Raw genomic sequence first — 26473 nt, 5'->3', positions numbered from 1 at the left:
ACCTCATTTCATCCTTCTGGCGGCCTCATCTACAAGTTAGAGGTTCTTATTCCCATTCTATAAATGAGTTATTCCAGAATTGATGTTGCAGACGGGACCCCTGCTACCTCAAGCAACCAGAAGTGATTTGACAGGTAATGAAAACAGTTTGCCCTTTTCATTCTGGCCAACCAGAGGATATGCAAAAAGGAGAGCAAAATATCATCTCAAGTCTGCGTCAATGCACTGTCCCCTGTAAACACAGCTATGCAACCTCTCAGAAGAATGTTCCAGCAGGAGGAAGGCGCAGGATTGTGATTGAATAAGAACGATATTGGGAGTGCATTCACTTCTCTGCTTCTGCCTGGGGCCAAACAGACAATGAAACTTACCTTCTTTATGTTTCCACTAATTAAACCCAAGCATTTGGCTGCCCACTCACTGCAAAGGTGGATGAGGGGAAACCCAGGAGGCTCTGAAAGCCTTACTTGCCTGGCTGTTGCTTGTAACTGATGTCTCCTCTTTCATCGTGTTTCATTTCATTCTGAAAGCTAGCTGTGGGAACAAAATCGTCTCAGGTGTCTAGAGGCACAGGAGCCTCTTTCCCAGTGAGTCAGCCAGGCTCCTCTGGGAGAATCACTTGGGGAGGAGGAAAAAACACCACAAACCTGCAAACCTAATGATCAAGTCAAGCCAAAATGGGAGCTGAGTGTTTTCCTTAGGACAGGGGAGGTGTACTGAGGGCTCCGAACACCACCTTCAGGTAGGATAATTCCCTGGCGTGAGTCACAGGCGTTGGCACAGGAATGCGGAAGTACTCACAGCTATGACTGCCCACAGTGGTGGCACACAACGCTAAGTCAGCAGAGGAAAAGGTGCAGGGGTGAAGTCCAGAGGAAACCAGGGGCAAGCTCCAAAGAACTCCAGCAGAGCCTCGCGGGACGCACTTCATCCCCACAGCAACAAGTTGTGACAACTCATGTGAAATTTGTCTAACAAGGAAACTCATTAGAGACTCGGAGTCCAGGGTTTTTATTGGGGGGTGGTCATCTAGGCACTCTCTGCTTAGCAAGCAGAAAATTCCAGATTTCCAGAAAGAAAGCAGATATAAACCACACTGAGACAGCATAAACCACACTGTTTGCACAGTTTAGGTACGGTGAGTCACTCTTACCAGATCTGGGAACGGTGGCAACCCTTCCAACATCCAGATTCCCAGATGCAAGCCCAGGGCTTACCCTGCAGCAGATTTTTCTAGGAAGAGAAGTCTCAGGCCTGCTGTGCAAGCTCTTTTCTACACAGGAGGCCTTACCTCGGGGAGCCAGGCGACATTAGGTAGCACTGCTGGGATTGTGGAATTTTGTTCTTGTGTGGCCCTAACTTCAGAGGGCCTGGTTCAGCAATGGGCACTTTTTTAAGCACTTCTGGACTGCGCTCTTCCCTGTGCCAGTGTGTTCAGTGGTGCAGACTGTCTTTATAAAACCCTAAGGCATTGTGGCATGACTTCCTCTCTTATGCAATGGTGTGTGTACTCTGGCCCAGCCACCAAGTGTTCTACTTCCGTGTACTTTTATAGCACTCCTGAGAATAATTCCAAGTGAGTTCATGAGAGGCTCTGTGTGAATCAGTAAGACACATTAGTATTGTTAAACAGGCTACGAGATAATTTGCCTCCTATTGTCTGGCATTTTCTTTTATTATTTGGAGATGCTCTAAGCCAGTCTTCTTGGCTGGGAAATGCAGAGTTCAATTTTATGTCCAAAGCTTGGCCCCCAGGTTCCTGGCCTGGGAGATAATGGTAAGTGATTCATGGATTCTTGAATCTGACAAATAAATGAGTCTAGTCCCCTTATTTTACAAATACAGAAGTAATAATATCAACAACACTATCACTAACCACCCCAACTTCCAGTTTTTATTATGCACTTCATATCGACCCAGCTCTGTGCTGTATCTTCATTCTCTCATTAAATCTTCACAATAACTCTTTAAGGAGGGCAACAATTTAACAGATGAGGAACCTGAGGCACAGAGAGGTTAAGTAACTTACTCAAGGTCACCCAGCAAAGAAGTGGCAGAGCTGAGAATGGAATAAAGCCAATTCCAAGGACCCTTAACATTGACAGCACTGCCAGAGAGGCACACAGATTGCTGAAGATCACCCAAGATCACAGAAAGACTCAGTGGTGCAAGCAAGTGTTAAACCCAGAACTCTTGGCTCTGTGTTAAGCCTCCTTTGTTTTAACCATGTAGCCTCTTATTCAATTGTTTGCGGTTTAGGCTCTAGTTAGTACTAGCCATAACATCAATACTTCTGCATCAACTCATAACAATTTTGATCAGACTCATCATCTCATATCAATTGCAGGAGCTTCCTAACAGGCCTGGCAGCCTCTAGTCTAATCCCTGAAATGGCCTTCACACTGCACCTATGAAGAACCTTCTTAACCACAAATTAGAGCTGTCAATTCCATGCTAAAACCCTCCAATGGCTCCCCAGTGCCCACGGAATTTTGTGTACACTCCTGAGGCTGGCAGGCAAAGCCAGGTACAGGCAGCCTCCAACCGTCTACTGGGCCACCTTTCAACCCACTGTGTCTTTTACAGCTCCTCTGTGGCAACTTGTGGTCTCCAGTTTCTGCACCTTCAATAATTCCGTTCACTCTGTCTGTCATCCTCCACCTGAGCCCATCCATCTGCCCTTCTTGCTTGCTTGACTTGGATTCCACAACCTTTCTTGGCTTCCTACTATCATGGCATATTTACTCCATGTTATAAATTGTATGTTTACTTGGCTACTGTCTCCACTAGATCTTGAACTCCTTGAAGGCAAGAAACAGCATAATTTGTATCTAGAAGACAGGATGGGAAGCTGGGCCCCTGGTAGTGAGGAAGCAGACCTGTGAAGTCAGACAGAAAGATACAAGAATGTGCCTCGTGGTGGTTGGCTGCATGAAAAAGTAATACAAGGAATCCCAAATGAGATACGAATGAGTGAGATGTCCCAAAGCAGGCCTAGAGGTTACCTACCACAGTGGTCTTAAAGCAAATTTTTATTGCAGAATGTTTTCTTCAAACAGGAGCAAGTTCTCCCAACACATAAAAGGAAAGCTCTAGGTAAAGGATTATATCTCCAAGCCTTCATGACTTGGCCTAAATCTCTCCTCCTTCTTGAAGCCTCAGGTCACAGTGCAATTGTGATGGCATGGGCTCTGTAGTTGGGTTGATTATGTCAGCAGGGTAAACTTGCTGCTATAGTAAACAAGCCCCTGTATCTCAGTGGCTTAACACAATGAAAGTTTTCATTTATATCACCTCATTTGAAGGAGATGAACAGGAACAGTCTGCTCCATGAAGCCATTCAGGGATCCAGGTTCCTTAAGTGAAGTGGTTCCACCATTCTCTAGGGCTTTGGAGTCCTCTGCTGGTTCCTCTGTGGCTGGCCAGCTGACAGGAGCAAGTGTGGAGCAGGCAAACAGACTCAAAATATCTTGGTGGAGGTGATACATGTCCCTTATACTCACGCTCCTTGCTTGAGAAGTAGTCATATGGCCCACCTAGATGCAAGGGACTCGGTAAGGTGGCCTGGCAGTGTGTCCAGGAAGAGGAGAGCACTGTGAGGTCCAGCAGTCCCTGCAGTTCTACCATCTTTGGCATGGCTTTGGGATGTGTTTCTCTACTCCAGAGTTCTCTGTTGTGAATGAAACTTCTCAGGATGGCTACAGGGTTTGAATGAGATGAGATATCCAAATGTCTGATACATACTTAGCAGTCAACCAATCTTCATTCCATGTCTCCTCTTCTCCCCTAAAACAGAAGTATTGATATCATCATCTTTGTATTTTCTACACTTAGAGCTGGAAAAAGTAATGGTTAAGAGATGGACTCTGGATCCCGGCTCCCTGGGGCATGCCAATGGTGTGAGCTTGGGAGGGCCCCTTGTGGCTCTGTGGCTCAGACACCTCATCTGCCCAAAAGAGAGATAACAAATAGTACCCTTGTAGAGGGCAGGAAGTCAGTCAGTATGCCTCCAGTTCTTAGGATAGTACACTGCATATTGTAACTATGATGTGTGGGTTACCTGTTTTATTATTATATGGTTACTGCCACACAGCAGAAACTCAAAACAAATTCTTATTTAAGCACCCATTCTGTATCATGCATCACCAGTCATGTGTTCACATATGTGAGGTTCACAAATCTCAAGCTTGGGGAATGTTTGTGCAGTGAATTCTCTGAGCATACTTCATCACGGGCTTCAGCCTTGTGGTAACAAGGCCTTTCACTTGGGCTATTGCTGAATTCAGACCTGGAAGACAAACATTCAGTTGCCAAAAGCATTGGCTTACAAACAGCTTTCGGGGAACATTTGAGAAAAGTGTTCCTGCAGGGGACCCAGGCTATGCGGCAAATCTCCCAGTCCCTCCAGAGTCTGTAGAGGCTTCTGTCAGCCATTTCTCAACGTCACAGCAAGAAACTTCCGCAGACTCCCAAAGCAATGCTTGGCAGTGGGTGAGCTGAAAACCCTTTCTTTTCCCACCAGGCTCCTGAGTGCAGTGCCAACACAAAGGAAAAGAGAAAATTTCCTCCCAATCAGCATCCTTTTCGTTTCCTTACATTATTTCCAGGAAACCAGTTATTACTGAGGCCTTCCAGGGTGGGTATTAGCCAGACTCCTTGCAAGACAGCTGCAATTGCTTGAATTAGTCTAAGAGTACCATAGGGAGCAAGTTCACGTGCAAGAATGACCTTACACATGCAGAGGTCTCCTGTTCATCAGGTGGCAGGAGGGGTGTCTGTGAAGTCCTGGATACTCATTACGTATGCCAGCTTCTCTGAAGGGTCTTTACTCTGTAGGTACTTGCAGTAGTTCTTAGGGCAGCCTCTACCCCCTGTCTTGCTGTGGCCCCTCTAATCCTTGCACTTAGCAATCATCACTGTTTCTCCCATTAGATTCTGTACTCCTTGGGGGTAGTTGCTGCTGTATTCACTGGGGTCTGACAGAGTATCCAGTCTATAGCAAAGGCTTAGTTGATATAGTTGATATTTACTTTTTTTTTTTTTTTTTCAGATGGAGTCTCGCTCAGTCACCCAAGCTGGAGTTCAGTGGCGCAATCTCGGCTCCCTGCAACCTCTGCCTCCAGGGTTCAAGTAATTCCCTAGCCACAGTGTCCTGAGTAGCTGGGACTACAGGTGTGTGCCACCATACCCATCTAATTTTTGTATTTTTAGTAGAGATGGGGTTTCACCATGTTGGCCAGGCTGGTCTCAAACTCCTAACCTCAGGTGATCTGCCTGCCTTGGCCTCCCAAAGTGCTGGAATTACAGGCATGAGCCACTGCGCCCAGCCAATATTTACTCTTAAATCAATAAATGCGCCATTAGGTTTATCTGCTTAACTTTCACATCTTAATCATGAGTTCAAGAGTTCAGTTTGTGGAGCAGTGGCATTTGTGCCCTGAAGTTTGGCAGCTCCAGCACAAAAGCCTCTCCAGCGCATATAAGCCATGACTGTGGGCAGGTTATATAACTCTCAGGCGCCTTGTTTGTAAATGAGGGCTTTTACCACTAGGGCTGTCGTGAGGGTGAAGTGAGATTATTTATGTGCTTTGCTAGAGTTTCTGTATTTCTGTAGTTGTAAGGAACAACATCAACTTAATCTGATTAAAGCTGAAAAAGTTGTTGAGAAGAGTGGGTTGCTCACAGGATCAGTGGGAGGGCTAGAGAGCCTGGCTTGGAAGCTCTGTAGCTGGAGATACTACCCTAAATCATTCCCAGAGCTGGTCCTATGGGCTCCTCTGCAGCCACCACTGCTGTTGACTGCACCGCTGGCACAGGACATTGCTGCCCCCAAACCCAATCCCACCAGAGCTCCCTCTGCTGCTGGAGAATCCTTCTCAGCCCCATGTCTTAGCCCCACTAGCACCTTGGTCAAAGTTCTGGTGTCTGATTGGCTGAGCCTTAGTCACATGTCCACTTCCAGCTGCAGGGGATGCTGGGAGAGCGAATATCTGGCATGTTTAGCTTCTGTAGTGATGTGTCCTCTGTTTCCCACTCAGGATTCTAAGGCAGCAAAGTCTTCCAGGTCGGAAGAGGGCTTCTGACGCTAGGGAGCGTAAAAGGCAGATAAATGTCCAATAGAGGACATAAAGCCTTGACATTGACTAAGTGGTCAGTGTCAGGTAAATGTCCAGCCACTGAGAGAGAACACAGTGGTCATTCTGAAGGCTGCTGGTAGCACCCTAATGAGGGCTCAGGAATCAGTGTCCTGGTAGCCCCAGTGAGGAGATGGCAGTTTGGACCAGTTGAGTGGTGGAATGGTGGAAGTGGTGAGAAGCCTTTTTGAAGCCAGGCAATATATTAGTTTTCTAGAGCTGCTGTAACAAAGTACCATGGACTGAGTGACTGAAAGAACAGAAATGTGTTATTCCATAGTTCTAGAAGTCAGAAGTCCAAGATCAAGGTGTTGGCAGAGTGGGTTCCTTCTGAGGGCTTTGAAGGAAGGCTCAGTGCCAGCCCCCTCTCTCTGGCTCACAGATGGCCATCTTCTCCCCATGCCTCTTTACATCATCTTCCTCCTGTGCCTGTCTATCTCCAAATTTCCCCTTTTTGTCAGGGTACCAGCCATGTTGGATTAGGGCCTACTCTAATGACCTCATTTTAATGTTATTTGCTTTGTAAAGACTCTCCAAATAAGGTCACATTCTGAGGTACTAGGGGTTAGGACTTCAACATACGAAGTTTGGAGGGGAACAAAATTCACTGTGTACTAATGTCTGTCTTTGTGTCCTCTTTCTATAAAGGAAACCAGTCATAGTGGAGTAGGGTGGGCCTTACTCCAATATGACCTCATCTTAATTAATTGTACCTGCAATGACCCTATTTCAAATAAGGATCCATTCTGACGTATGGGAAGTTAGGACTTTAGTATATAAATCTGGAGCTGTAGAGTTAGATACAATTCAACCCTAACAGTCAGGGATGAGTGAGGGTGGATTAGTTGAGGAGATTGGATCAAGGGCAAGAGTTAAGAATGACTTCGTGGTTTTTGGGTGAGCAACTGGAGTATGGTGGTCCCATTCACTCAGGTAGGGAGGAGCAGATAAAGGAAAGGAATTCAGGGGCAGAGGTACAGGCTAATGGGTCCCATTCCACACTGGTTTAATAAGGGATCTGTGCCCCAACTATGCCCAGTAGGACATAAAGAGAAGTTTGTTAGAAGCTTCCGGGAAAGTTCCTCTTAGCACCAAGAGATCTATGGGAGGCCAAGGTTACTCTCTCCAGCCATGAACGAATAGAAAAGCATGTGGCCGAAACTGCTACCAGGAGCCATCCTACAATTGTGAGCGCATGCTGTCTTAGGATGAGGTCAAAACTATGGAAAGCAGAGTGAAGCAACCAGGTGGCACCTGGATTCTTGGCTATTCTGAGCCACCAGATCGGCCATCCTTGAAGCTCACCACTCCTGTAAATTTGCATTTCTGTAAGTGTCCTCATTGTTCAGCTATTTTGAATTGAGGTTTCCTGTTACTTGCAGCCAAGAGCATCCTTAAATGACACAATGCATTATCAGCTCCAGTGGATGGAAGATCTTTGAGATCCAGGGTTATGTTCCGTGTATCTCTGTGTCTAGCTCAGGGCCCAGTACTCAGGACATGTTTGTTGAATGAGTCAGTGCATGATGTAGATCAGTATCTTGTGCATTGAGGTCTGGAAACTTCATCATCAATATAAATAGCTGTAGCTGTTGATAATATATTCTATCCTCACTCCATGCTATCAGTAAGACAGTTGTGAAACCAGAAAGAAAGAGAAAACAGAAAGAAGATAAATACCTCGCAAGCAGAGGGTGTCTCCCCTCCTCATCTCATTTCCTTCCATCAGACTATTTGCTTATGTCTGAAACCTGGGAGTCTTCTGTGTTCTTCTTTCACTTTCTGCAGCACCCTCTGTTCTCAAACCTGGAGCCAATCACCCAGGAAGTCCTGCCTATTCTACTCTCAAAATATATCTTAAATCCATCTACTTCCCTCCGTTTCCTGAAGCCATGGTTAGGTGGAGACAGGCAGGAAGGTTTCTTGGTGGAAATTCAAGGAACTCCTCTCAGAGGAAGAATAGAGGTTGGGCAAGCACCAATAACAGGCATCCCATACATCACTCCAGGGAAACAGCAGGTTCTCAAGAACTATTTTTCCCCTCATCTTTTTCTACTTCAACCTTCTAAAAGGCATCTTTATTTTATAGTAGTAGAAAATAACTGTGTCTCTCTAGGTGCCTGCTGGAGGAGCCTGCAGTGCATGTGGCAAGCCTGCATTGGTTAGCCCAGGCTGCCGTGTCAGAATACACAGATGGAGTGGCTTCAACAACAGACATTCATTTTCTCACAGTTCTGGAGGCTGGAAGGCCAAGATCAAAGTGTCGGCAGGTGTTTTCCTCCCGAGGCCTCTCTCCTTGGCTTGCAGATGGCTGCTTTCTCGCTGTGTGCTCCCTATGTGTGTGCATCCCTGGTGTCCCTTCCTCTTCTTACAAGGACACCAGTCATCCCACATTAGGGTGGCTTCCTTATGAGCTCATTTTAGCTTAATTGCCTCTTTAAAGGCCCTGTCCCCAAATGCAATCACATTAGGGGTTAGGGCTTTAACAGGCGAGCCTTAAAAACATCCAAATCTGTCTCTTTCTCCACCTCTGAACTTAGCTTGCTTTGTGTTGGCTTCATTGTCAGGCAGTCTCTCCTGTGGAGGTGCAAGGTGGCCCCAGTTTGGTGGAAATTCTCCTTCCAATCATTGTAATTAAAGTCCCAGGCATGAATCTCCTTGGCCTGAGCGAGGTTACATGCATTCAAGGGTTCTCAACCAGGGGGCAGGAACACAGTTCAGTCCATGACTTTCAGGCTGGAATTGTCTCAGAAAGTCAATTGCCCAGAAGCAGAGCCTGAGACAGGGGTTGGGATGTGCACATGGCTTGTGGAGGAAGGGCTCTTCAGGAGTAATCTTTAAGGTGAGGAAAGCAGAAAGCAACAGGGGAAGGAGCCAGGCAAGGCTGCACTCCCCGGTCAAGTTTAGCCTCATCTGGGGGAACTCTGGGGCATAATCACAACACAGAGTCAACCAACTTGAAGTAAGGGGGCTACACCCGCCCCTACCACTCATCTGTCACTCGCTGCAGGCAGTCTTGGGAGAGGGAGATCCACCTTCGGAGCCAATGTCAATCTTCTGGAGAAGAGTCAACCCTGAGCCTTTAGAAGCCAGCATTCATTGAGCTGGGGAAATCCCTGAGGGGATAAGTAGATACCAGCCAGCCCAGAAACCTGATCCTCAACCCTGCTTCTCCCAGCCTTAGAAGACTTGACTAGCATAGTGAGAATGGCAAGAACTGTGGAAGAAGGAAACTTGGGTTCATCATGGGACATAAGGAGAAAGCCTGAGCATGATAGATAAGACCAGAAGACATCGGGAAGGCAGGGTTCCAGAGTGTAAAACAAAGCGTCAACACATCCAAAACATGAGGCTTCAATGGTACAAGCTGTCCCTGCATCACCGATCTGTTTTATTATGGACACAACCCCTTTGGTATTACAGATGCATGAGCCGGGAAAGCAGGGATAGAAATCATAAGAAATCTTCACCCCCGTCCCCCACTGCCTAGCACACATCTACCAGAACCAAATATTGGCCTTCTCTGAGCTCACACAGGACTTTTGGTTCCCTGTGTTACATCACTTGGCATTTTGGGTTGTACTCATTATGCTCCTGTCTCTTCCCTGATAAGGGAGCTCTTCGACATAAGAACCATGTGTATTTATGGCCCCTAGCTCCCAACACAGCAGCTTGTGCGCAGCAGGCAAGCAGTAGACGTTGGTTGGATAAATGGAAGGATGGGTGGAGAATGCTCGATGCTTGAATTTTTCTACCACAACTGCCCAATATGGCCATCCTTGCTTGCATCTGAGCATTCTTGTATGCTTGCACGCTTTCCGTTCCCTCATCCATTTATTTACTCACCATGTATCTGTTGAGTGCTTTCTATATGCCAAGCACTCAGGCATGAGCAAAGCTGCCAAAGTCCCTGTCCTCCTGAAACATGCAGCCAAGCAGGGAGCACAGCCAAGTGGCAAGTATGTGGACTGTGCCATTTGGCCTGTGACAAGTACCAATGCAGAAAATAGAGCAGCCCAAAGAGGTCAGAAGATACTGGGGAGGGCAAAGAGCTCACCACTTTGTTCAAAAGATTCTCTAAAATGGTGACTTGTGCAGGGAGCACTGAAGGAAGCAAGGGAGTGAGCCATGCTCAACCCTGGGAAATAGTTCTCCAAGCAGAGGAGGCAACAGGTGCAAAGGCCCAGGGGCAGGAAGAGGCTCCACTTCTTTGAAGATGAGAGTGGAGGTCAGTGTAGAGACAATCATAGGAAGCTACATGGGATATTTGGAGTCAGATCCTGAGGACTTTGCGGGCCAGGGTTGAGACTCTTCCTCTGAGCAAAATGGGAAGTCACTGGAACTTTTTAAGAACTGGTCTGACTTGCATTTGAAAGGGTGTGCTGTTATCAGGGGATCTCAGAGCCTAGTTGGGAGAACTTTGCAATAGCCCAGGTGAGAGAGGACATGGTTTGCACCAGGGTTGGAAAACAAGGGAAAGCAGGCGTCTGGGCACAGATGCAGGTGCAGAAATACAAGCAGAGGGCATGTGGGAAGGGTCTCTTGGGATTACCTCTGTATTCTCAGTGAAAAAGAAAGCATGGTCATCAGCTGAGAATGATAAATAGGGGATTTGAAGAGAGAGAGAAAATATATGAAATAGTCCTCTAGGAGAGAAGGGTGCTGGATGGACCGGGAATATGTAGACTCAGTGCAGGGGAGCCTTAAAGCTTCCTGAGGTTAGTGGTCATGAATTTCAGGTGAGACAGGACAACACAGTCATATATTTTTCTACAGCCTACCTGAGCTTTGTAGATGCCCGGTAGACAGAGATTTAACCAGCTGAGTTTTTGCCAGGCATATGTAATGAAAGGGGGTGGATGGGCATATAAATGTTTAAAGGGATGAGCCAAGGACTTCAAGCTGGGTATGCAGGAATGGATGGACACGAGGAGGGTGAGGGATGTGGAAACAAGGCATGATCTTGGCTTATAGGCCCAGTCAGGCTGAAGATTTATTGGAAGGGTCTGTGGAGAAAGCCATTATTTCCATAGGTTCTCTGGTCTACTAGGGCTTAATGAAAAGCACTTTCCAAATTCAAACTGAAGTAGAATTCCCTGTGTCTTCCCCTAATCCGTCCTGGTGCTCTGCACCAAGTTAAAGCATGGCATGGAGGAAGGTGGCTCTCATGCTTTCTCTGGCCTTCTCTTGTCCAGGCTAAATGTCTCCAGCCCCTTTGACACTTTTTAAGGGACATGCCCTCCAATCTCCTCATCACCCTACCGTTCTTCCTTGTATTTGGTCTCTTTTTCCCCTTGAGAGCTGATGACTTTCTGGGTTTCACTGGGAAGATTCTACACCATTGGAGAAGCTAAAAACAATGAATCAGGCATCCCAGGTGGAGTTCTGGGGGCACTGGAGTTCTGCTTTCAGAATTGATCTCTCTTGTTTCTGTTGCTGTTCATCCACAGGAAACAAATGGAAACAGTGATTAGAGTCCTGCTCTGAAGCCCAGTGAGTCAGCTTTGCAAAGGATTTACACACATTTCCATCCTCACTGCAATGCTGTCAGACTGAGGGTTATTTTGGGAAGGAATATATTAATATGATAAACTTGCCCAGAGAGTGTGCAGTCCCATTTGCACATGTTTCAAGTCAGACTTTCATGTAATTTTAACATTCTCACAACCTTTCATGCAATTTTAACGTTAGCACAAAATACACCATCATGTCCAAAGCAAGGGTTCAGACCAAAGCCTTTGGAGGCATCCTTGGCTCCTCTATGCCTCTCCACCTCTGTCCAGTCCATCAGCAAATCCCACCAACTCAGTCTTCAAAATATGCTAGGATCTGACCACTTATCATTACGCACACTGCTCCCAGCCTGGTCCAAATCATTACCAGTGGCTGACTAAGCTGTTACGGTAGATCCCCAGCTGGTCCCCCTGCTTTCACACTTGCCACCTGAAGTCCAGGAGCAACAGAGAAGATGGAGTGACAGGATTGAGGGAAAGGGGCTCTGCAGTTGGGAGCAGCCATCAGACAGAGTGTCAGGAGGTGACTTGTGAGCTAAAACTCTGGTGAGATAAGACAGTGATGTCACGAGAAGAGGGGATGGCAGGGACAAGGGCCATGAGTCGGGAGCCAGCCTTGTGCACCCAGGGGGCGGTGAAAAGGCTGATGAGTTTGGAGTTGGCAAGAGCGGTGTGACTGGTAATGAATGAGCTGATGGTGGCTAGATCACAGCCACACTGGGGGACTGGAGATGGGAGAAGTGGTTTGGTTGGGGATCTATTTTCGAAGTAGTGCAGCTAGCATTCAGTGATGGATTGGATATGGGTTGTTCCCAGACTTTTGGCCTAAGCCACTTAGAAGACAGAGGCTTCATTTACTCAGATGGGAGAGCTGTGGAAAGAAGAGTTTGGTGCACGTGGCAGGGGCTGGTTAGTAGTGGGGATCCAAGAGTTCTGTTTTGGACATGCTTGTTTTGAGAAACCTCCTAGGCCTCCAAGTGGGAATTCCAGGAGGCAGTTAACTATGTGAGTCTGGAGTTGAGAGGAGAGTCCAGGTCAGGGACATAGGTGGGAATTGTCATCATCTGAGACAAAGCGACTGGATCAAACCACCCAGGGAGGGCATATAGAGGGAAATGTGACTGGAGAGATGGGCTGGAGCTCTGGGACACCCCAAGGTTGAGGGGTGAGGACAAATCAGCCTAAACACAGAAGGAGAGGCTGGGAGGGGGAAAACAGGGGAGAGTGGGGCTGCAGATGTCCAGAGAAGACCAGGTTTCAATAGAGAGGGAGTGGCCCACATATCACATGCTGCTGAGAGGCTGTACAAGGGAAAGGCAGAATTGGCCGCTGGATTTGTCAAGGCAGATGTTGATGGCCTTCAGAAGGGCAGTCTCCATGGAGTGGTGGGAATGACTAATTCACGTGGGGGTGAGGACGGGACACAGCTGGGGCCATGTTTGTGGAGGAGCCTCAGTTGGAGAGGAGCAGAGGCAAGGGCCAGTAGCTGTGAGAATGAGGGTCAGGAGAGACAGTACTGAGATGTGTACTGAGATGTGTTTGTGCAGGGGTGAATGAGTCGAGAGGGAAGAATTTTTTTTTTTTCTTTTGAGACAGGGTCTCACTCTATCACCTAGGCTGGAGTGCAGTGGTGCAATCATGGCTCACTGCAGTCTTGACCTCCCAGGCTGAAGCAATCCTCCCACCTCAGCCTCCCAAGTAGCTGGGATTACAGGTGTGCTTCACCACATCCAGATAATTTTTCTTTTTCTTTTCTTTTGTTTTTTGTAGAGACAAGGTCTCACTGTGTTGCCCAGGCTGGCCTCAAACTCCTGGGTCAAGCGACCCTCCCACCTTGCTCTCTCAAAGCGCTGGGATTTGCAGGTGTGAGCCACTTCATCTGGCTGGAAGGAATTCTTTACTGGGGTGGAGGCTGCCTGGGAAGGAGAAGGTGAAATCCGATGCAGGAGGAGACTGGCACGCCCTGGATCAGAGCAGGGAGAGCTCACCCAGGCGCAGGTGGGCAGGTGAGTTTGGGGTGGCTGGAGGAGATCGTCCTCAGCTGACAACAGCCTTTGCCACCCGCTCTGTGAATTGATCATTAACATTGACAGATACAGGTGTCTAAGGTTAAAGGCGACAGCCTCTGTAACAGCTGTCAGCTTTCTTGCACTATTCCGGAGGTCTCACACCGACTCTGTCCTAGGGAGCGCAAGTCTTAAGGGGTGGGTCTGAGAATCTAGGTATTTGTAAGTGTTTAGTTTAGTGAATCTAGTAAGCAGTCAGGCTTGAGGGTGCCTCAGAGGGGCTCACATTACTCTTAAGATCATCAGTAATATTATCTGAGTATCCAAGGTCCAATTTGCCTGTCGCAGGGCAGTGGAGAAGGTATACGGGATTAGGGGGTCGAGTTCTGATTTCTCGCCAGCCCTTTATTCTCGCTGTCTACAGATTAATGAACACATCATTTTGCCCAACTTCTAAGAACCCTCAGAATCCGGCCGCTGCATTCCTCTCCTGCCTGACCTATCTCAACGGTCTTATCACAAACTTTTCTTACCCCAGAACCTACACCAATGAAGATTTGCCTTGTGAGGCCTCGACGGGTAGAACCGAGACCCACAGACCCATAGATGGGAGCTACAGAGAGAATATTTTGGCTTGTCCTGAGAAATTTAAAAAAAAAAAAGGTTTTGCGGTCAGGATGCTTCTGCCCTTGGATGGAAGGTCAAAGAGAGAGGCAGCATTTCTGGGGCCCAAAGCTAGGGTCACATGGTGGAGGGGGCAGGGGGCAGGGACCACAGAGAGAAGGCTGGAGCCACAGAGGAGCTGCACCTGCGATGGTCGCAGAGGGTGGGAGTGGGGCAGCTTGCTTTTCTCCGTCCCAGCCCTCCATGAAGGCCTCTCCTCGGTCAACACCCCAGGCCCCAGGAAGCCAGAACCCTACCAAGAGTGGCCAATCCTACCAGGAATTCCTCCTATGAAGCCAGAAGGCAGGGGATTCAGGGAGAGCAGTTCCCTTTGAAACAGAGCAGATACTAGAGAACAAGCAGGCAAGAGATGCACAGGTCCCAGGTGTACACGCCCATAGCCTCGATGCCTTTACTTCTACAAGTCAGGATTGCTTTTTATTTCTTTATTTTTTTTTTTTTTTTTTTTTTTTTTTTTTTTTTTTTTTTTTTTTTGAGACGGAGTCTCGCTCTGCCGCCCAGGCTGGAGTGCAGTGGCCGGATCTCAGCTCACTGCAAGCTCCGCCTCCTAGGTTTACGCCATTCTCCTGCCTCAGCCTCCCGAGTAGCTGGGACTACAGGCGCCCACCAAATCGCCCGGCTAGTTTTTTTTTGTATTTTTTAGTAGAGACGGGGTTTCACCGTGTTAGCCAGGATGGTCTCGATCTCCTGACCTCGTGATCCGCCCGTCTTGGCCTCCCAAAGTGCTGGGATTACAGGCTTGAGCCACCGCGCCCGGCCAGGATTGCTTTTTAATAAGCTTTTGTGGGACAATGTATTTGATGCCTGTGTTCCTAATTAGACTGTAAAGTCCATGAGGTGAGAACAGGAATGACTCCCTTTCCCAGCAGAATACCAGTATCTGACACTCACTGTTTGCTGACTAAGCTGGAGCACATGCTTTCAGCCCAGGTTCCCCACTCCAAAGCCTTATCTCCCACCCCTCCTCTCACCCACTGCCCCACTTTCTCCGTAAGGAAACTGGAGGTTCCTTAGAGGCCCGCAGGGAGAGCCAGGAACTCTGAGCAGTGTCGTGTGTGGCCGCTGTGTGTGGAGGTTCCACCAACAGAAAAGAATATCTTCAGGCTCATTTTGATTGCACCCAGAGCTTGTGACCTTCCTCACAGAATCAGGGACCTGCATCTTGAATGGAGGTTTTAAGTGTCTGCCAAGTCAATGAGTTTCTATTTTCTACCATGAGGCTCATTTAAATGAATTTTTTAAAAGCAAAATTATATTTCTTTTTGAATAATTAATACATTCCTGTGGCTGAACTTTCAAAGGAATCAAATGAATATACAGTGAAGGGTTTCCTTTCCATTTCTGTCCTCCAGCCATTCTGTTCCCCTCCTTGGAGGCAACTGGTGTTACCAGTTTTTTGTATGACTTTTCCAAGGTTTGTGTCTAATCTATACACACAGAGACACACAGAGATGCACACACACAGATACTTTTTTACATAAATTGTTGCATATTTTACAAAAAGTTCTGTACCTTACTCTTTGTACTTGGTATATCTTGGAGATCTTTCCATATCAGAATATGGAAAGCTGCCTCTGTTTTAATGTCTGCATCATGTCCCACCATATGATGTATCATAATTTATTTAAATAGTCCTTTATTCATGGACACTTGGGTTGTCTCAACCACAGGCTACTGCAGTGAGCAAGCTTTGTACTATCGTCATTGAGCTACAAAAGTCATTGGTCATGGAATTCTCCAGGAAGATCTAGAAAGAGAATAAAAATTAGTGGAAAGCTTGAAACAAATCAGAAAGAGCAGATAGGGCTCTGGACTAGAAGTCAAGAGATGTAACTCCTAAAAGTAATTTTAAAAAGGCCCCCTATCAAGTTCCTAGCTTCCCACAATTTACAAAACAATTTAATATCTGTTAACTCATGAGTCTATAGGAAAAAAATAAGCTGTAAAGGGCTAAAATGTTTCCCCAACTCCTTGACTCCCTGACTATATGACCTAAAGCAAGTTTGTAGGCTGGACACGGTGGTCCACGCCTGTAATCCCAGCACTTTGGGAGGCTGAGGCGGGCAGATCACCTGAGGCGGGCAGATCGGAAGTTCGATACCATCCTGGCCAACATGGTGAAACCCTGTCTCTACTAAACATACAAAAATTAGCTGGGTGTGGTGGTGCATACCTGTAATCCCAACTACTCGAGAAGCTGAGGCAGGAGAATCACTTGAACCCAGGAAGTGGAAGCTGCAGTGAGCAGAGATTGCGCCAATGCACTCCAGCCTGGGCAGCAGAGCAAGACTCTGTCTCAAAAATAAAAATTAAAAATAAAACAAGTTTCTAGCTTGCCAGCAATCTAGTTAACTTGTTTATAAAATAAAGATGATAAGAGTACCTATCTCTTTGGGTCATTTTAAGGATTAAATGAACTACTCATGGAAGTACTTAAAACAGGGTCTATCCTATAGCAAGAGTTCAATAAAATGTGGGCTTTTAGGATCATTTTGCAAAAGTGAGGAAAAGCAAACACAGAGCAATGAAGTTCAAAGTCTCCTAGCTCCTGAAGGATAGTGCTGGTGCAGGAATCCAGGTGCCCAGGCTTCCAAACAAGTCGGGTGTTTGAGCCATGAGGTCTTAGCCATGTGTTTATAAAACAGTGATGGCAGTCCTGACACAGAGCTATTAATAATAATTATTGCCATGGAAATTTCCCTGATCTTCTTTGAGAGGATTAGTCCAGTCATGCACTTAGTACTGTAGTTCATCAAATCTAAGATGCCATTGGGTCTAAGGAGTATTGTTATTTTGTGAGTCACTGGAAAGGAAAGGAAATAAGGAAGAGAGGGAGGGAGGGAGGGAAGGAGCCAACTAAAGTTGTAGAACGCTATGCTGCTTGTCAAGCTGTTGTCTCCCAGCTCCACACTTACCCTTCTGGGTTCGCTCGCTCTCTGATGCTGGGGCTGGGACCTGCACCTCCATTTGTTCTTTGCCAGTAGGGGCACTAGAGGAGAGAGAAGAGACTTGCTTTTTCATATTTTTCTGAATTTCCTGCCAGTCCCAGTGATGACGTTGGCAATTAATTCCAGCTTCCAATTTTTGTCCATTTCCAGAACCAGAATCATATTGCTCCTCAGAGGAAACAGTCCAGTGGACAGTGCCCACTCTCAGAGGTCTTCAGGGCCCTCCGCCAGGCCCCTGAGGTGTCAGCACCACATGGGAAACACCTCTTCTTTAGAGGTCTTCCTTTTTGACATCTCAGTTCTCCAATATCGGCTTAACCAATTCCCTGTGTTAAATTCTCTCCATTAAAGTACCTCAAGTGGTTTCCATTTTCCTGCCTGGACCCTGACTCATGAATTATAAGATGACCATTGACTTCAGAAATGTTAAATGCTAGTCCTAGAATTAATGCAATAAAATACTACCACAGGGAATTCATAGATGTCAAGGCTGGTGGTACCTTTGGAAGTGACCTAGTAGACCCTAGGGCTGAACCCAGGGGGATGAAGTACCTTGCTCAAGGTCACACAGCCAGAGGTGGCAAGGCCAGTGCTCCCTGCACTGTGCCTGAGTGTTACTCTCCTCACCCTTCGGAAGGGCCTGGCCCCTGCTCCTGGGATGGACAGTTCAGTGACATGCCTCATGGTGAGATGTCTTCATCAAATCTCTCCTTTCTTTCCAGGAAGCATACTTTGCTGGCTAATAATGGGTTTGCAATTTCTGCTGCATTGCTGATGGCCTGCTCACTCCAGGCAGGAGCCTTTGAAATGCTCATCCTGGGACGCTTCATCACAGGCATAGATGGAGGTGAGAGTTCACCATGATGGGGAAGGAACAGTAACATACTCCTTGGGGGCGTCCCAAAATGTGAGAGGTGTTTGGGGCTGTCACATGACTGGGGCTCTCTGCTGGTATTGAGTTGTCAGGGACCAAGGATGCTGGAACTCTGCATCAAGTGGGACAGTCCTGTGGGATGAACCATCCCATTCATGATGCTCTAGCCCCTAATTGAGGAATGCTGGGCAGGGTCCCCAGTCTACGCCCAAAGACCTGGATGGTCTTCAGCATGTCATGCCTTCCGCTTGGTCACCTTCATCATAACGTTCATATTCCAAGGTTATTTGTGGTTTTCAGGGGGCTTTTGTGAGGATGGTGTTTCTTCTCTGGGCCTCTGACTCATTCGTTGTTTCATTTACTCACCAAGCATTTGTGGAGCACCTGCAAGGGCTGGCACACTGTAGGATGGAGACACAATGATTAACAAGACCGTGTCCCTGGACAGGGACGGAATGGAGCTTACATTCTAGTGGGCAGACAGATACATAAGGTAGATAGTAGCAGGTCCTAGGAAGAAAACAAAGCAGGGCAGGAGGGTGGTGAGGGCTGTTTTAGAAAGGCCAATCAGGGAAGACTGCTCAGAGGAGGAAACATGAGCAGAGACCAGAGGAGCCAAGTGTGAGAACCGTTCCCAGCAGAGAGAAGTGTATGATGTCTCAGAGGCGGAAGGAGGCATGGCACGTCTGAGAAAGAGCAAGGAGATGCGTGGGTGCTGATGAGGCCAAAGAAGAGTTGGAGCCAGATCACACAAGACCTTGTAGGCCACAGCGAGGACTGTGGGCCTGTGCCAAGTGTGCAGGGAGGGTTGAGAGGAATGTGACATGGACTGGTTTGTTCCCATAAGGAAGCGTGAGGGGAAGCCAGGAGTGGAATCAGAGGAGCCAACTGTTCAGGGGAAGGGACTGGGCTGGGCGGGGAGCTGGGGAGAAGGGGACAGATCCTGGCTGTGGGAGTGAGAGTAGGAGACAAGATGTATTGTCAGACAAATTCTACTCTCTTTCTAAATAGGCGAATCCATAAAGTGTCACTTTTAGGCATTTGTGGAAAGATTGCAAGCCTTAGGATTAGAAATCCCTGAGTTTGGATCTCAGTTCTGCTGCTTGCCAATTTCTGATTTGTGCAAGTTACTTAATGGCTCTGAGCCTTGGTTTTCCCATTTGGAAAATGGAGGTAATAATACCTTCTTTGAAAGGCTATAATAAGGCTGAACGGAAACTCTCTCTCTCTCTCTCTGTCTCACACACACACACACACACACACACACACACATGTATATACTGCCTGGAACCTAGCATGAGTTTCTTAAAGGCTAATTCCCTTCCTTGTCGATGTCTTAAAAGCTGAGGGTACTGGGTTGTTCAGCTGAGTAAGATGAACAACAAAAATGTCTCAGGGAGAGGTGGGCAGGAGAGTGGGGGCCTGGAAGTAAGGTTGGGAAGAGGAGGCTTCACTTACCTTTGTTGCCCTGCTGGAGGGGAATAATCTAGGACTCTCTGATAGTCCAAACTCAAGATGAAATGACTCCTTGATCACTTGTCTATTCATTAGTCTATTCTACTTGAATAGATGCCTTCTATTCAAGTAGAAGGGAGATTGCTATTGACAGTTTATCCATAAGAATAATAATGTTTTGTAATTGACCAACTGTGTTCATGTTTTTCATCTTTTTTGATCTCCTATAATCAAAGACTGTTTTTTTCATGTTCATTTTACAAATGCGGGCACTAATGCTCAGAAAGCTGGAGCAGGAAAGTAGTTAAGGGCGAAGACTATGGAGTCAGACTACCTGAATGCTCTCACTTGCTTCCATTAATTTCATTAATTTATCTGTATAGGTTAGGTTTGCTGCATTTAAAAACCTGAAAACTTAAGCCATGATGGCACCACTGCATTTTAACCTTGGCAACAGAGCGAAACCCTGTCTCTTAAAAACAAAGCAAAATGAAACAAAACAAAAAACAAAATGTAGTGGCTTGAAATAATAACCATTTTACTGTGCTTTCACTTCTGTGGGTGGGCTGGGCTGTTATGCTCTGGGCCAGCTCTGCCAATCTCTGCTGGGCCTTCTCATGTGTCTGTGATGGCTTCAGGTAGGTCAGTGACTGGATGACCTGGGATGGTCTCACGCCTGTGTTTGGGTGTTAGCAGGTGGCCTGGTCTCAGGGGCTGTCAGTGGGCCAGCTCATTTCTTGACTTCCCACCCTGGGCCAGGGGGGCCTGGGTTGCCTCGCATAAAGTTCGTGGGCTGCCAACAGCAGCCAAAGGAGAAAGTCCCAATGTGTAAGCACTTTGCATGCACATTTGCTGATGTCCCTTGAGGCCCAAGCAAGTCCCATGGACAGGTGCAGAATGAATGTCAGAGAGGACTGACTCCCCAAGGATGTGGATCCAGGGAGAGGATACAAATCAGGGACCACTGCAGCAACCACTAACCTCACAGTCTTGGCCTCTTTCCCACCTGGCATGGCAACTTAGTAGTAAGGCCTCCCTTGTTGAGTGATGTGAAAATTAAATGGGCCAGGCGTGGTGGCTTACACCTGCAATCCCAGCACTTTGGGAGGCCGAGGTGGGTGGATCACCTGAGGTCAGGAGTTTGAGAGCAGCCTGACCAACGTGGAGAAACCCTGTCTCTACTGAAAATGCAAAACTAGCTGGGCATGGTGGCACATACCTGTAATCCCAGCTACTCGGGAGGCTGAGGTGGGAGAACCACTTGAACCCAGGAGGTGGAGGTTGCAGTGAGCCGAGATCGCCCATTGCACTCCAGTCTGGGCAACAAGAGCAAAACTCTGTCTCAAAAATAAATAAATAAAATAAATAAATAAATAAATAAATAAATAAAATGATCTACTATATATGTGAAGTATTTAGTGTAGTTCCAGGCACTTAGTGCCCCACTCCAGGAATGCTAATGGTATTGTTGTCATTGTTGTTGTTATTTGTTTTCTTAATTAATAAAGTACAGATCTAGGATTTGGGTTTCAAAGGCCCAGACTACTTTGGAGAAAGGCTGAATGAGGTTGCAGTGGATCACCTGGGAAGTCCTTTCCTAGTGGAGGCAAGTGAGATTCTCTCAATTTGGCAGTTTTATATTTTATCCATTATCCCCTTTCTTGTTGCTTTGACTAATCTGGGGAGTTGACCCTTCAAACATATAGCTAATTGATCTCTGAATTTCCTTAACTAAAAATAAGCTGCATTCCAAGATGGCCCTTTTACAAAACCACAGAGATAGAACAAATGTCTTTTAGACCCTTTTTCCTATGAGCTTTTCAGAAAGAAGCAAGCAAGAAAGAAGAACAAGGAGGAAAGAAAGAAGAACAAGGAGGAAAGAAAGAAGAACAAAGAGGAAAGAAAAACTTCGGTCTTTCTGACTTGCGGCACGTGGCCTATTGGAGTCACGCCAGGACTTGGAGACTTCATGTCATGTATTCTCATCAACCCTCTCAAAGCAGAGAGAGGAACTCGAGGGCACTTAAGGTGAGACAATTGGTCAGAAGGAAAGCAATATTGCTGCCATTACCTGAACTGGCTGATCTGTTTGTAATAAAGAATTTAAAGCTGGGCCAGGCGCGGTGGCTCACGCCTATAATCCCAGCACTTTGGGATGCCAAGGCGGGAGGATCACCTGAGGTTGGGAGTTCGAGACCAACTGACCAACATGGAGAAACCCCGTCTCTACTAAAAATACAAAAATTAGCTGGGCGTGATGGTGCATGCCTGTAATCCCAGCTACTTGGGAGGCTTAGGCAGGAGAATCACTTGAACCTGGGAGGTGGAAATTGTGGTAAGCTGAGATCGCGCCATTGGACTCCAGCCTGGGCAACGAGAGTGAAACCCCATCTCAAAAAAAAAAAAGAGAGAGAGAATTTAAAGCCAAATGATAAACCTGAAGGATTTTGAGCTGATAGAAGGCTCTAAGACTTGCTGATCCAGCCAGGGTCTCCCGGAGTGTTTGGAACCACAGTTGGACAACAGGGCATCTTCCTGGAGTGTTCTTCATCTAGAAGGTTTAGAGAAAAAAAAAAACATATTATTTTTTACATCAATACAAACATGATACCAAATGGTGTTGGAAGCAAAATTCATGTACATAATAAAGTTAAAATAGGAGACTGTACTGCTACTTTGTGTTTGTGGAAGATTGCACTGGACATGTCCCTGCCATGGCCTTCCCAGTGCTGTCTACATGCCCAGGGGCGCAAGGTCACGTCTTCTGAATTAGGAGCTCGCTAGTGGACAAGCCCACGTCTGCTACTTTAGGAGAAGTCTAAGATCAGCAGGATCAATTGCTTTTGAGGGCTTCTGTAGACAATCTGTTCCAGGCCTCTCTTCTACCTTCAGGTGGTGGCCAGAAATCCTGGCATTCCCTGGCTAGTTGTTGCATCAGTCCAGTCTCTGTCTCCTCATCACATGGCCTTCTCCCATGTCTGTGCCTGTGTCTTCACATGGCCGTCTTATAAGAATGAAAAGTATTGAATTTAGGGGCCACCCTGCTCTAGTATGACCTCATCTTAACTTGATTACATCTGCAAAAACCCTATTTCCAAATAAGGCTACATTCACAAGTAACAGGATTGAGAGCCTCAGCGTATCTTTTGGAAGGACACCATGCAACTCACTGTAAGAGGTAACACTAAATGGAGACTGGAAGGTTAAGAAGCTGTGGAGCTCTGAAAACAGAGAGTTCCAGACAAACAGAAGAGCAGAAGCCAACATCCTATGATCAGAATGAGCCTGGAGTGTTCCGTGAACTCCACATCCAGGACTCCTGGGGAGGAGAGTGACAGAAGATGGGTTCAGAGGTCAGAAGAGGCTGCTCACGGGTAGGGATGCTTAGGACAGCATCATGGGCCTAGGATGACCAACTATCCTGGTTTGTCCAGGACTCAGGGGGTTTCTGGGTGGTACTAGGCAAACCGGGGTGAGCTGGTCACCCAATGGCGGACTTTTCACGCATCCCACCTCCTCGTTCACTGCTGCTTTAGCCACTAGTATCTCCCCTTCATGTCATCTCACAATGAACAAATAAGAACAATTCGTCACCACTTATTGACAGCTGAATCTAAGCTGTGCACTCTGCAAGGCATTTGACGTGTTCCGTAGGTGCGTAGCACCATGTGAAGGAGATGCTACTGCCACCCTAGCTTTACAGAAGACGCAGAGAAGTTAGCTCCACACCTCCGCCACTGATGACACTGCCTCTGTGCTACAGCTCCCTCATTTCCTTACTACGTTTTGTGAGATAATGATTATTATCCCCTTGTGGGGGGAGGGAGCATCAGGATAAAGAACAGTTTTTGAAGTGTTATCAAGTGACCACACGTGAGCCCGGTGCCTTACATGCAGTCATTTTATTCTCATTACAGCAGAAATAGTCATCACTGTATTTTGCACATAAGTGAGCTGAGAGTAAAAGAGATGAAGTGACTTGATCGAGATCCCCCTGTGAGAAAACCAGGGCTGTGGGACTTGAGTCCAGTGTAGCACAGTTTTCCCTCTATTGCCCTGCTTGGGAAGAATAATAGACTAAATTGTTTGGTGGCCAGCCAATTACTCCATGAGGCCATATGCTCCCAATATATGTGTTTTAGATAAAAGTTCAAGCATCATCTGGTCTATGTTGTGACAAATAATTTCCATCTCTTTGCTTCTTAAGCATGTTTGTTTTGAGTGGTAAACCAGAAACAGTATCCTGGGCTAAGAGGCAATGAATGAGATTCCCAGTTTGTAAATTGGGGTGTGCGTTCCCTTCACTGATTTTCGGGAAAGTCCTTCCTGAATGCTAGCAGCTGGAGTGAACTCAGCTCAACTTGAAGCACATTGATTGGTGCCTAAAGTGTGTTCGGAACTATACTAGAGACATTGGAAAACCAAGGCAGGAAAGACATTTTTGATGCCCTCACAACCTGGTGAAAAATTAGATGGTAGTAATAGGTGCTAATGATGCTAATTTGTACAGTATTTTACAATGAATAAGTAACTGAGCATATCTCAACTCTCACAGAGATCCTCTGAAGCTAGGCTCAATACTTATCCCCATCTTGTGGAAGCTGAGAGATGCTCACAACCCCACCCAAGTTCCCACAGCTTGTAAGTTGCAGGGATTTGGCCCAAGAGGCCTTGTGACTCCAGATCATGCAGTCTGTGCTCTAAACAAGCAATGAATCCGCCTGGGATTAGTGCAGTGTAGTCATTTATAGGCCTATAAAGTGACTTAAGAATAGCCCTGCTCAGCTATGGGGGAAAGCAAGGTTTGTTTTTTTTAAGTTGACAAGTCCTTATATAATTTTTACTAACAGGCCCACTGTGTGTGCAGTGAGCACTTTGTAAAACATCTTTATAACTGCTAATTTTTATTCAAAATACCTATCATAAGCCTCTGAACATGTAAATTTATCTCAAACATCATTAGATTATATGTGGATGACCTATTTTTATAAAATGAGTGTAATAGCATCTGCCATAACTGAGTCCCTTAATTTATGACAAGAGGCAATGTTAGCTGGTGGGAAAAGCTCAGGTTCTAAGATCAGAGGCCCACTGGAGCTCTATTGGGCAAAATAATTTTTTTAAGCATCTCTGGACATGACTTGGTGATTTAGGCAAGTTACTCAACTTCTCTGTGCCTCAGTTTACTCATCTTTAGAAGAGAAATAGTAACAGTATATTTAATTCAGAAGACTATTGTTAAAAATAAATATGTTAATACATATAAATAGATGAGAAGGATTCCTGTTACTTGGTAGCCACCGTGTGTATTGGCTATTATCATTGTGACCACCATCACCACCATCACCATCATTGCCATCACCATCACCACCACCACCACACCATCAATATCACCACCATCACCACCATCACTATCATCACCATTACTACTGCCACCACAATCACCGTCATCATTGCTACAACCATCATCACCATCAGCACCACCACCATCACCATCATTACCATCACTGTCACCACCACCACTACCATCACTACCATCGTCATCACCATTGCCATCATCATCACTATTGCTACCACCATCAACATTACCATCATCGTCATCACTACAATCACCATCGTCACCATCATGACAATCATTACTACCACCATTATCACCATCATCATCATTGCCACAGCCATCATCACAATCATCACCACCACCATCACCATCATCACCATCACTACCACCACCACCATCACCATTACTACCATCACCACTACCATCATTATCATCACCATCATGACCATCACTACCACCACCACCACCGTTATCACCATCACCATCATTATCACTGTCAATACCATCACCTCCACCAACACCATCAGCTGTGTCCTGTCCTCTGAAATGCACCTCCAGTCATACTTTAGGGATTAAATTATAAAGTGCATGAGAAAGCTTTGGCAGTTTGTGCAAAGTGCTGGGAAAGATGCTGTGGCTACAGTGCTATTTAACGTCCAGGGCAAAGCAGAGCCAAGAGAGGCACTGTAACCAGAGTGCGGCTCCCTCAGGAAGACAGCTCTCTTAACTGCTGCTATGCTGCTTCTACAGGCATCGCCCTCAGTGTGCTCCCCATGTACCTCAGTGAGATCTCACCCAAGGAGATCCGTGGCTCTCTGGGGCAGGTAACCACCATCTTTATCTGCATTGGCATGTTCACTGGGCAGCTGCTGGGCCTGCCCGAGCTGCTGGGAAAGGTGAGTGTGGCTCCCTGGTCAACCACATCTGCCCTCATCTCATGTTACCACTGCAGGAAGGAGCCTTTTCTCCAAAAGCTGGTCCCTGTATATTGCAATTCCTGGTGTTCAAGCCTCTTACTTATTATTGGAGAAAAGTTGTGGAGTTCCTTTGAGTTTAATTTTTTTAAGGACATAAAGAATACATAACAAATTGAAATCTTATAGAATGTTTAAGTTCACCCACCCAATAATTATCATTAATAGCTCAATTTGTGTTTGTTTGGGCATCTTCTGTGCTTTAAAAACCTATATAAACATCTATAGTTTATTGTGTTTTTGATGGAATTGTGCCATATGCATTGATCTACAACCTCGTGTTTTCATTTAATATATTTTGGGCGTGTTTTCAAGATGTTAACTTAGCTCTACCTCATTCTTGAGTCTCTTTTTTCCTGAATAAGTAAGTAATTAGAGTCTTCTGGTTTTGGCTTGCTGTTTTGGGAGAAGGTGGGCCTGAATTTGAATCCCAGTTCAATGATTTACTTGCTGTGTGGCCTTGGCAGGGAGAAAAGAAACACTTCACTCAGGTTGAATGGGGTGGGGTAAAATCAAGGAAGGCTTTTCAGAAGAGGTGGCCTCTAAA

General features: G+C 46.4%; 1 protein-coding gene across 1 annotated transcript in view; it reads left to right on the top strand.

Annotated features, from left to right (window-relative positions):
- The first annotated feature begins 17975 nt into the window (after positions 1–17975).
- The window catches only part of LOC105507090 (solute carrier family 2, facilitated glucose transporter member 9-like), an 83876-nt gene continuing 75378 nt past the window's right edge, over positions 17976–26473 (top strand). The window contains exons 1-2 of the mRNA XM_011935454.1: positions 17976–18132; positions 25703–25848. Coding sequence (XP_011790844.1) covers positions 17976–18132; positions 25703–25848 — 303 coding nt within the window. The remainder of the gene's footprint in view (positions 18133–25702; positions 25849–26473) is intronic.

Source organism: Colobus angolensis, unplaced genomic scaffold, assembly GCF_000951035.1.
Source record: "Colobus angolensis palliatus isolate OR3802 unplaced genomic scaffold, Cang.pa_1.0 Scaffold143, whole genome shotgun sequence".
Taxonomy (NCBI): domain Eukaryota; kingdom Metazoa; phylum Chordata; class Mammalia; order Primates; family Cercopithecidae; genus Colobus; species Colobus angolensis.
Note: the sequence above shows the minus strand (reverse complement) of the source record. Positions and strands in the feature narration are given on the sequence as shown.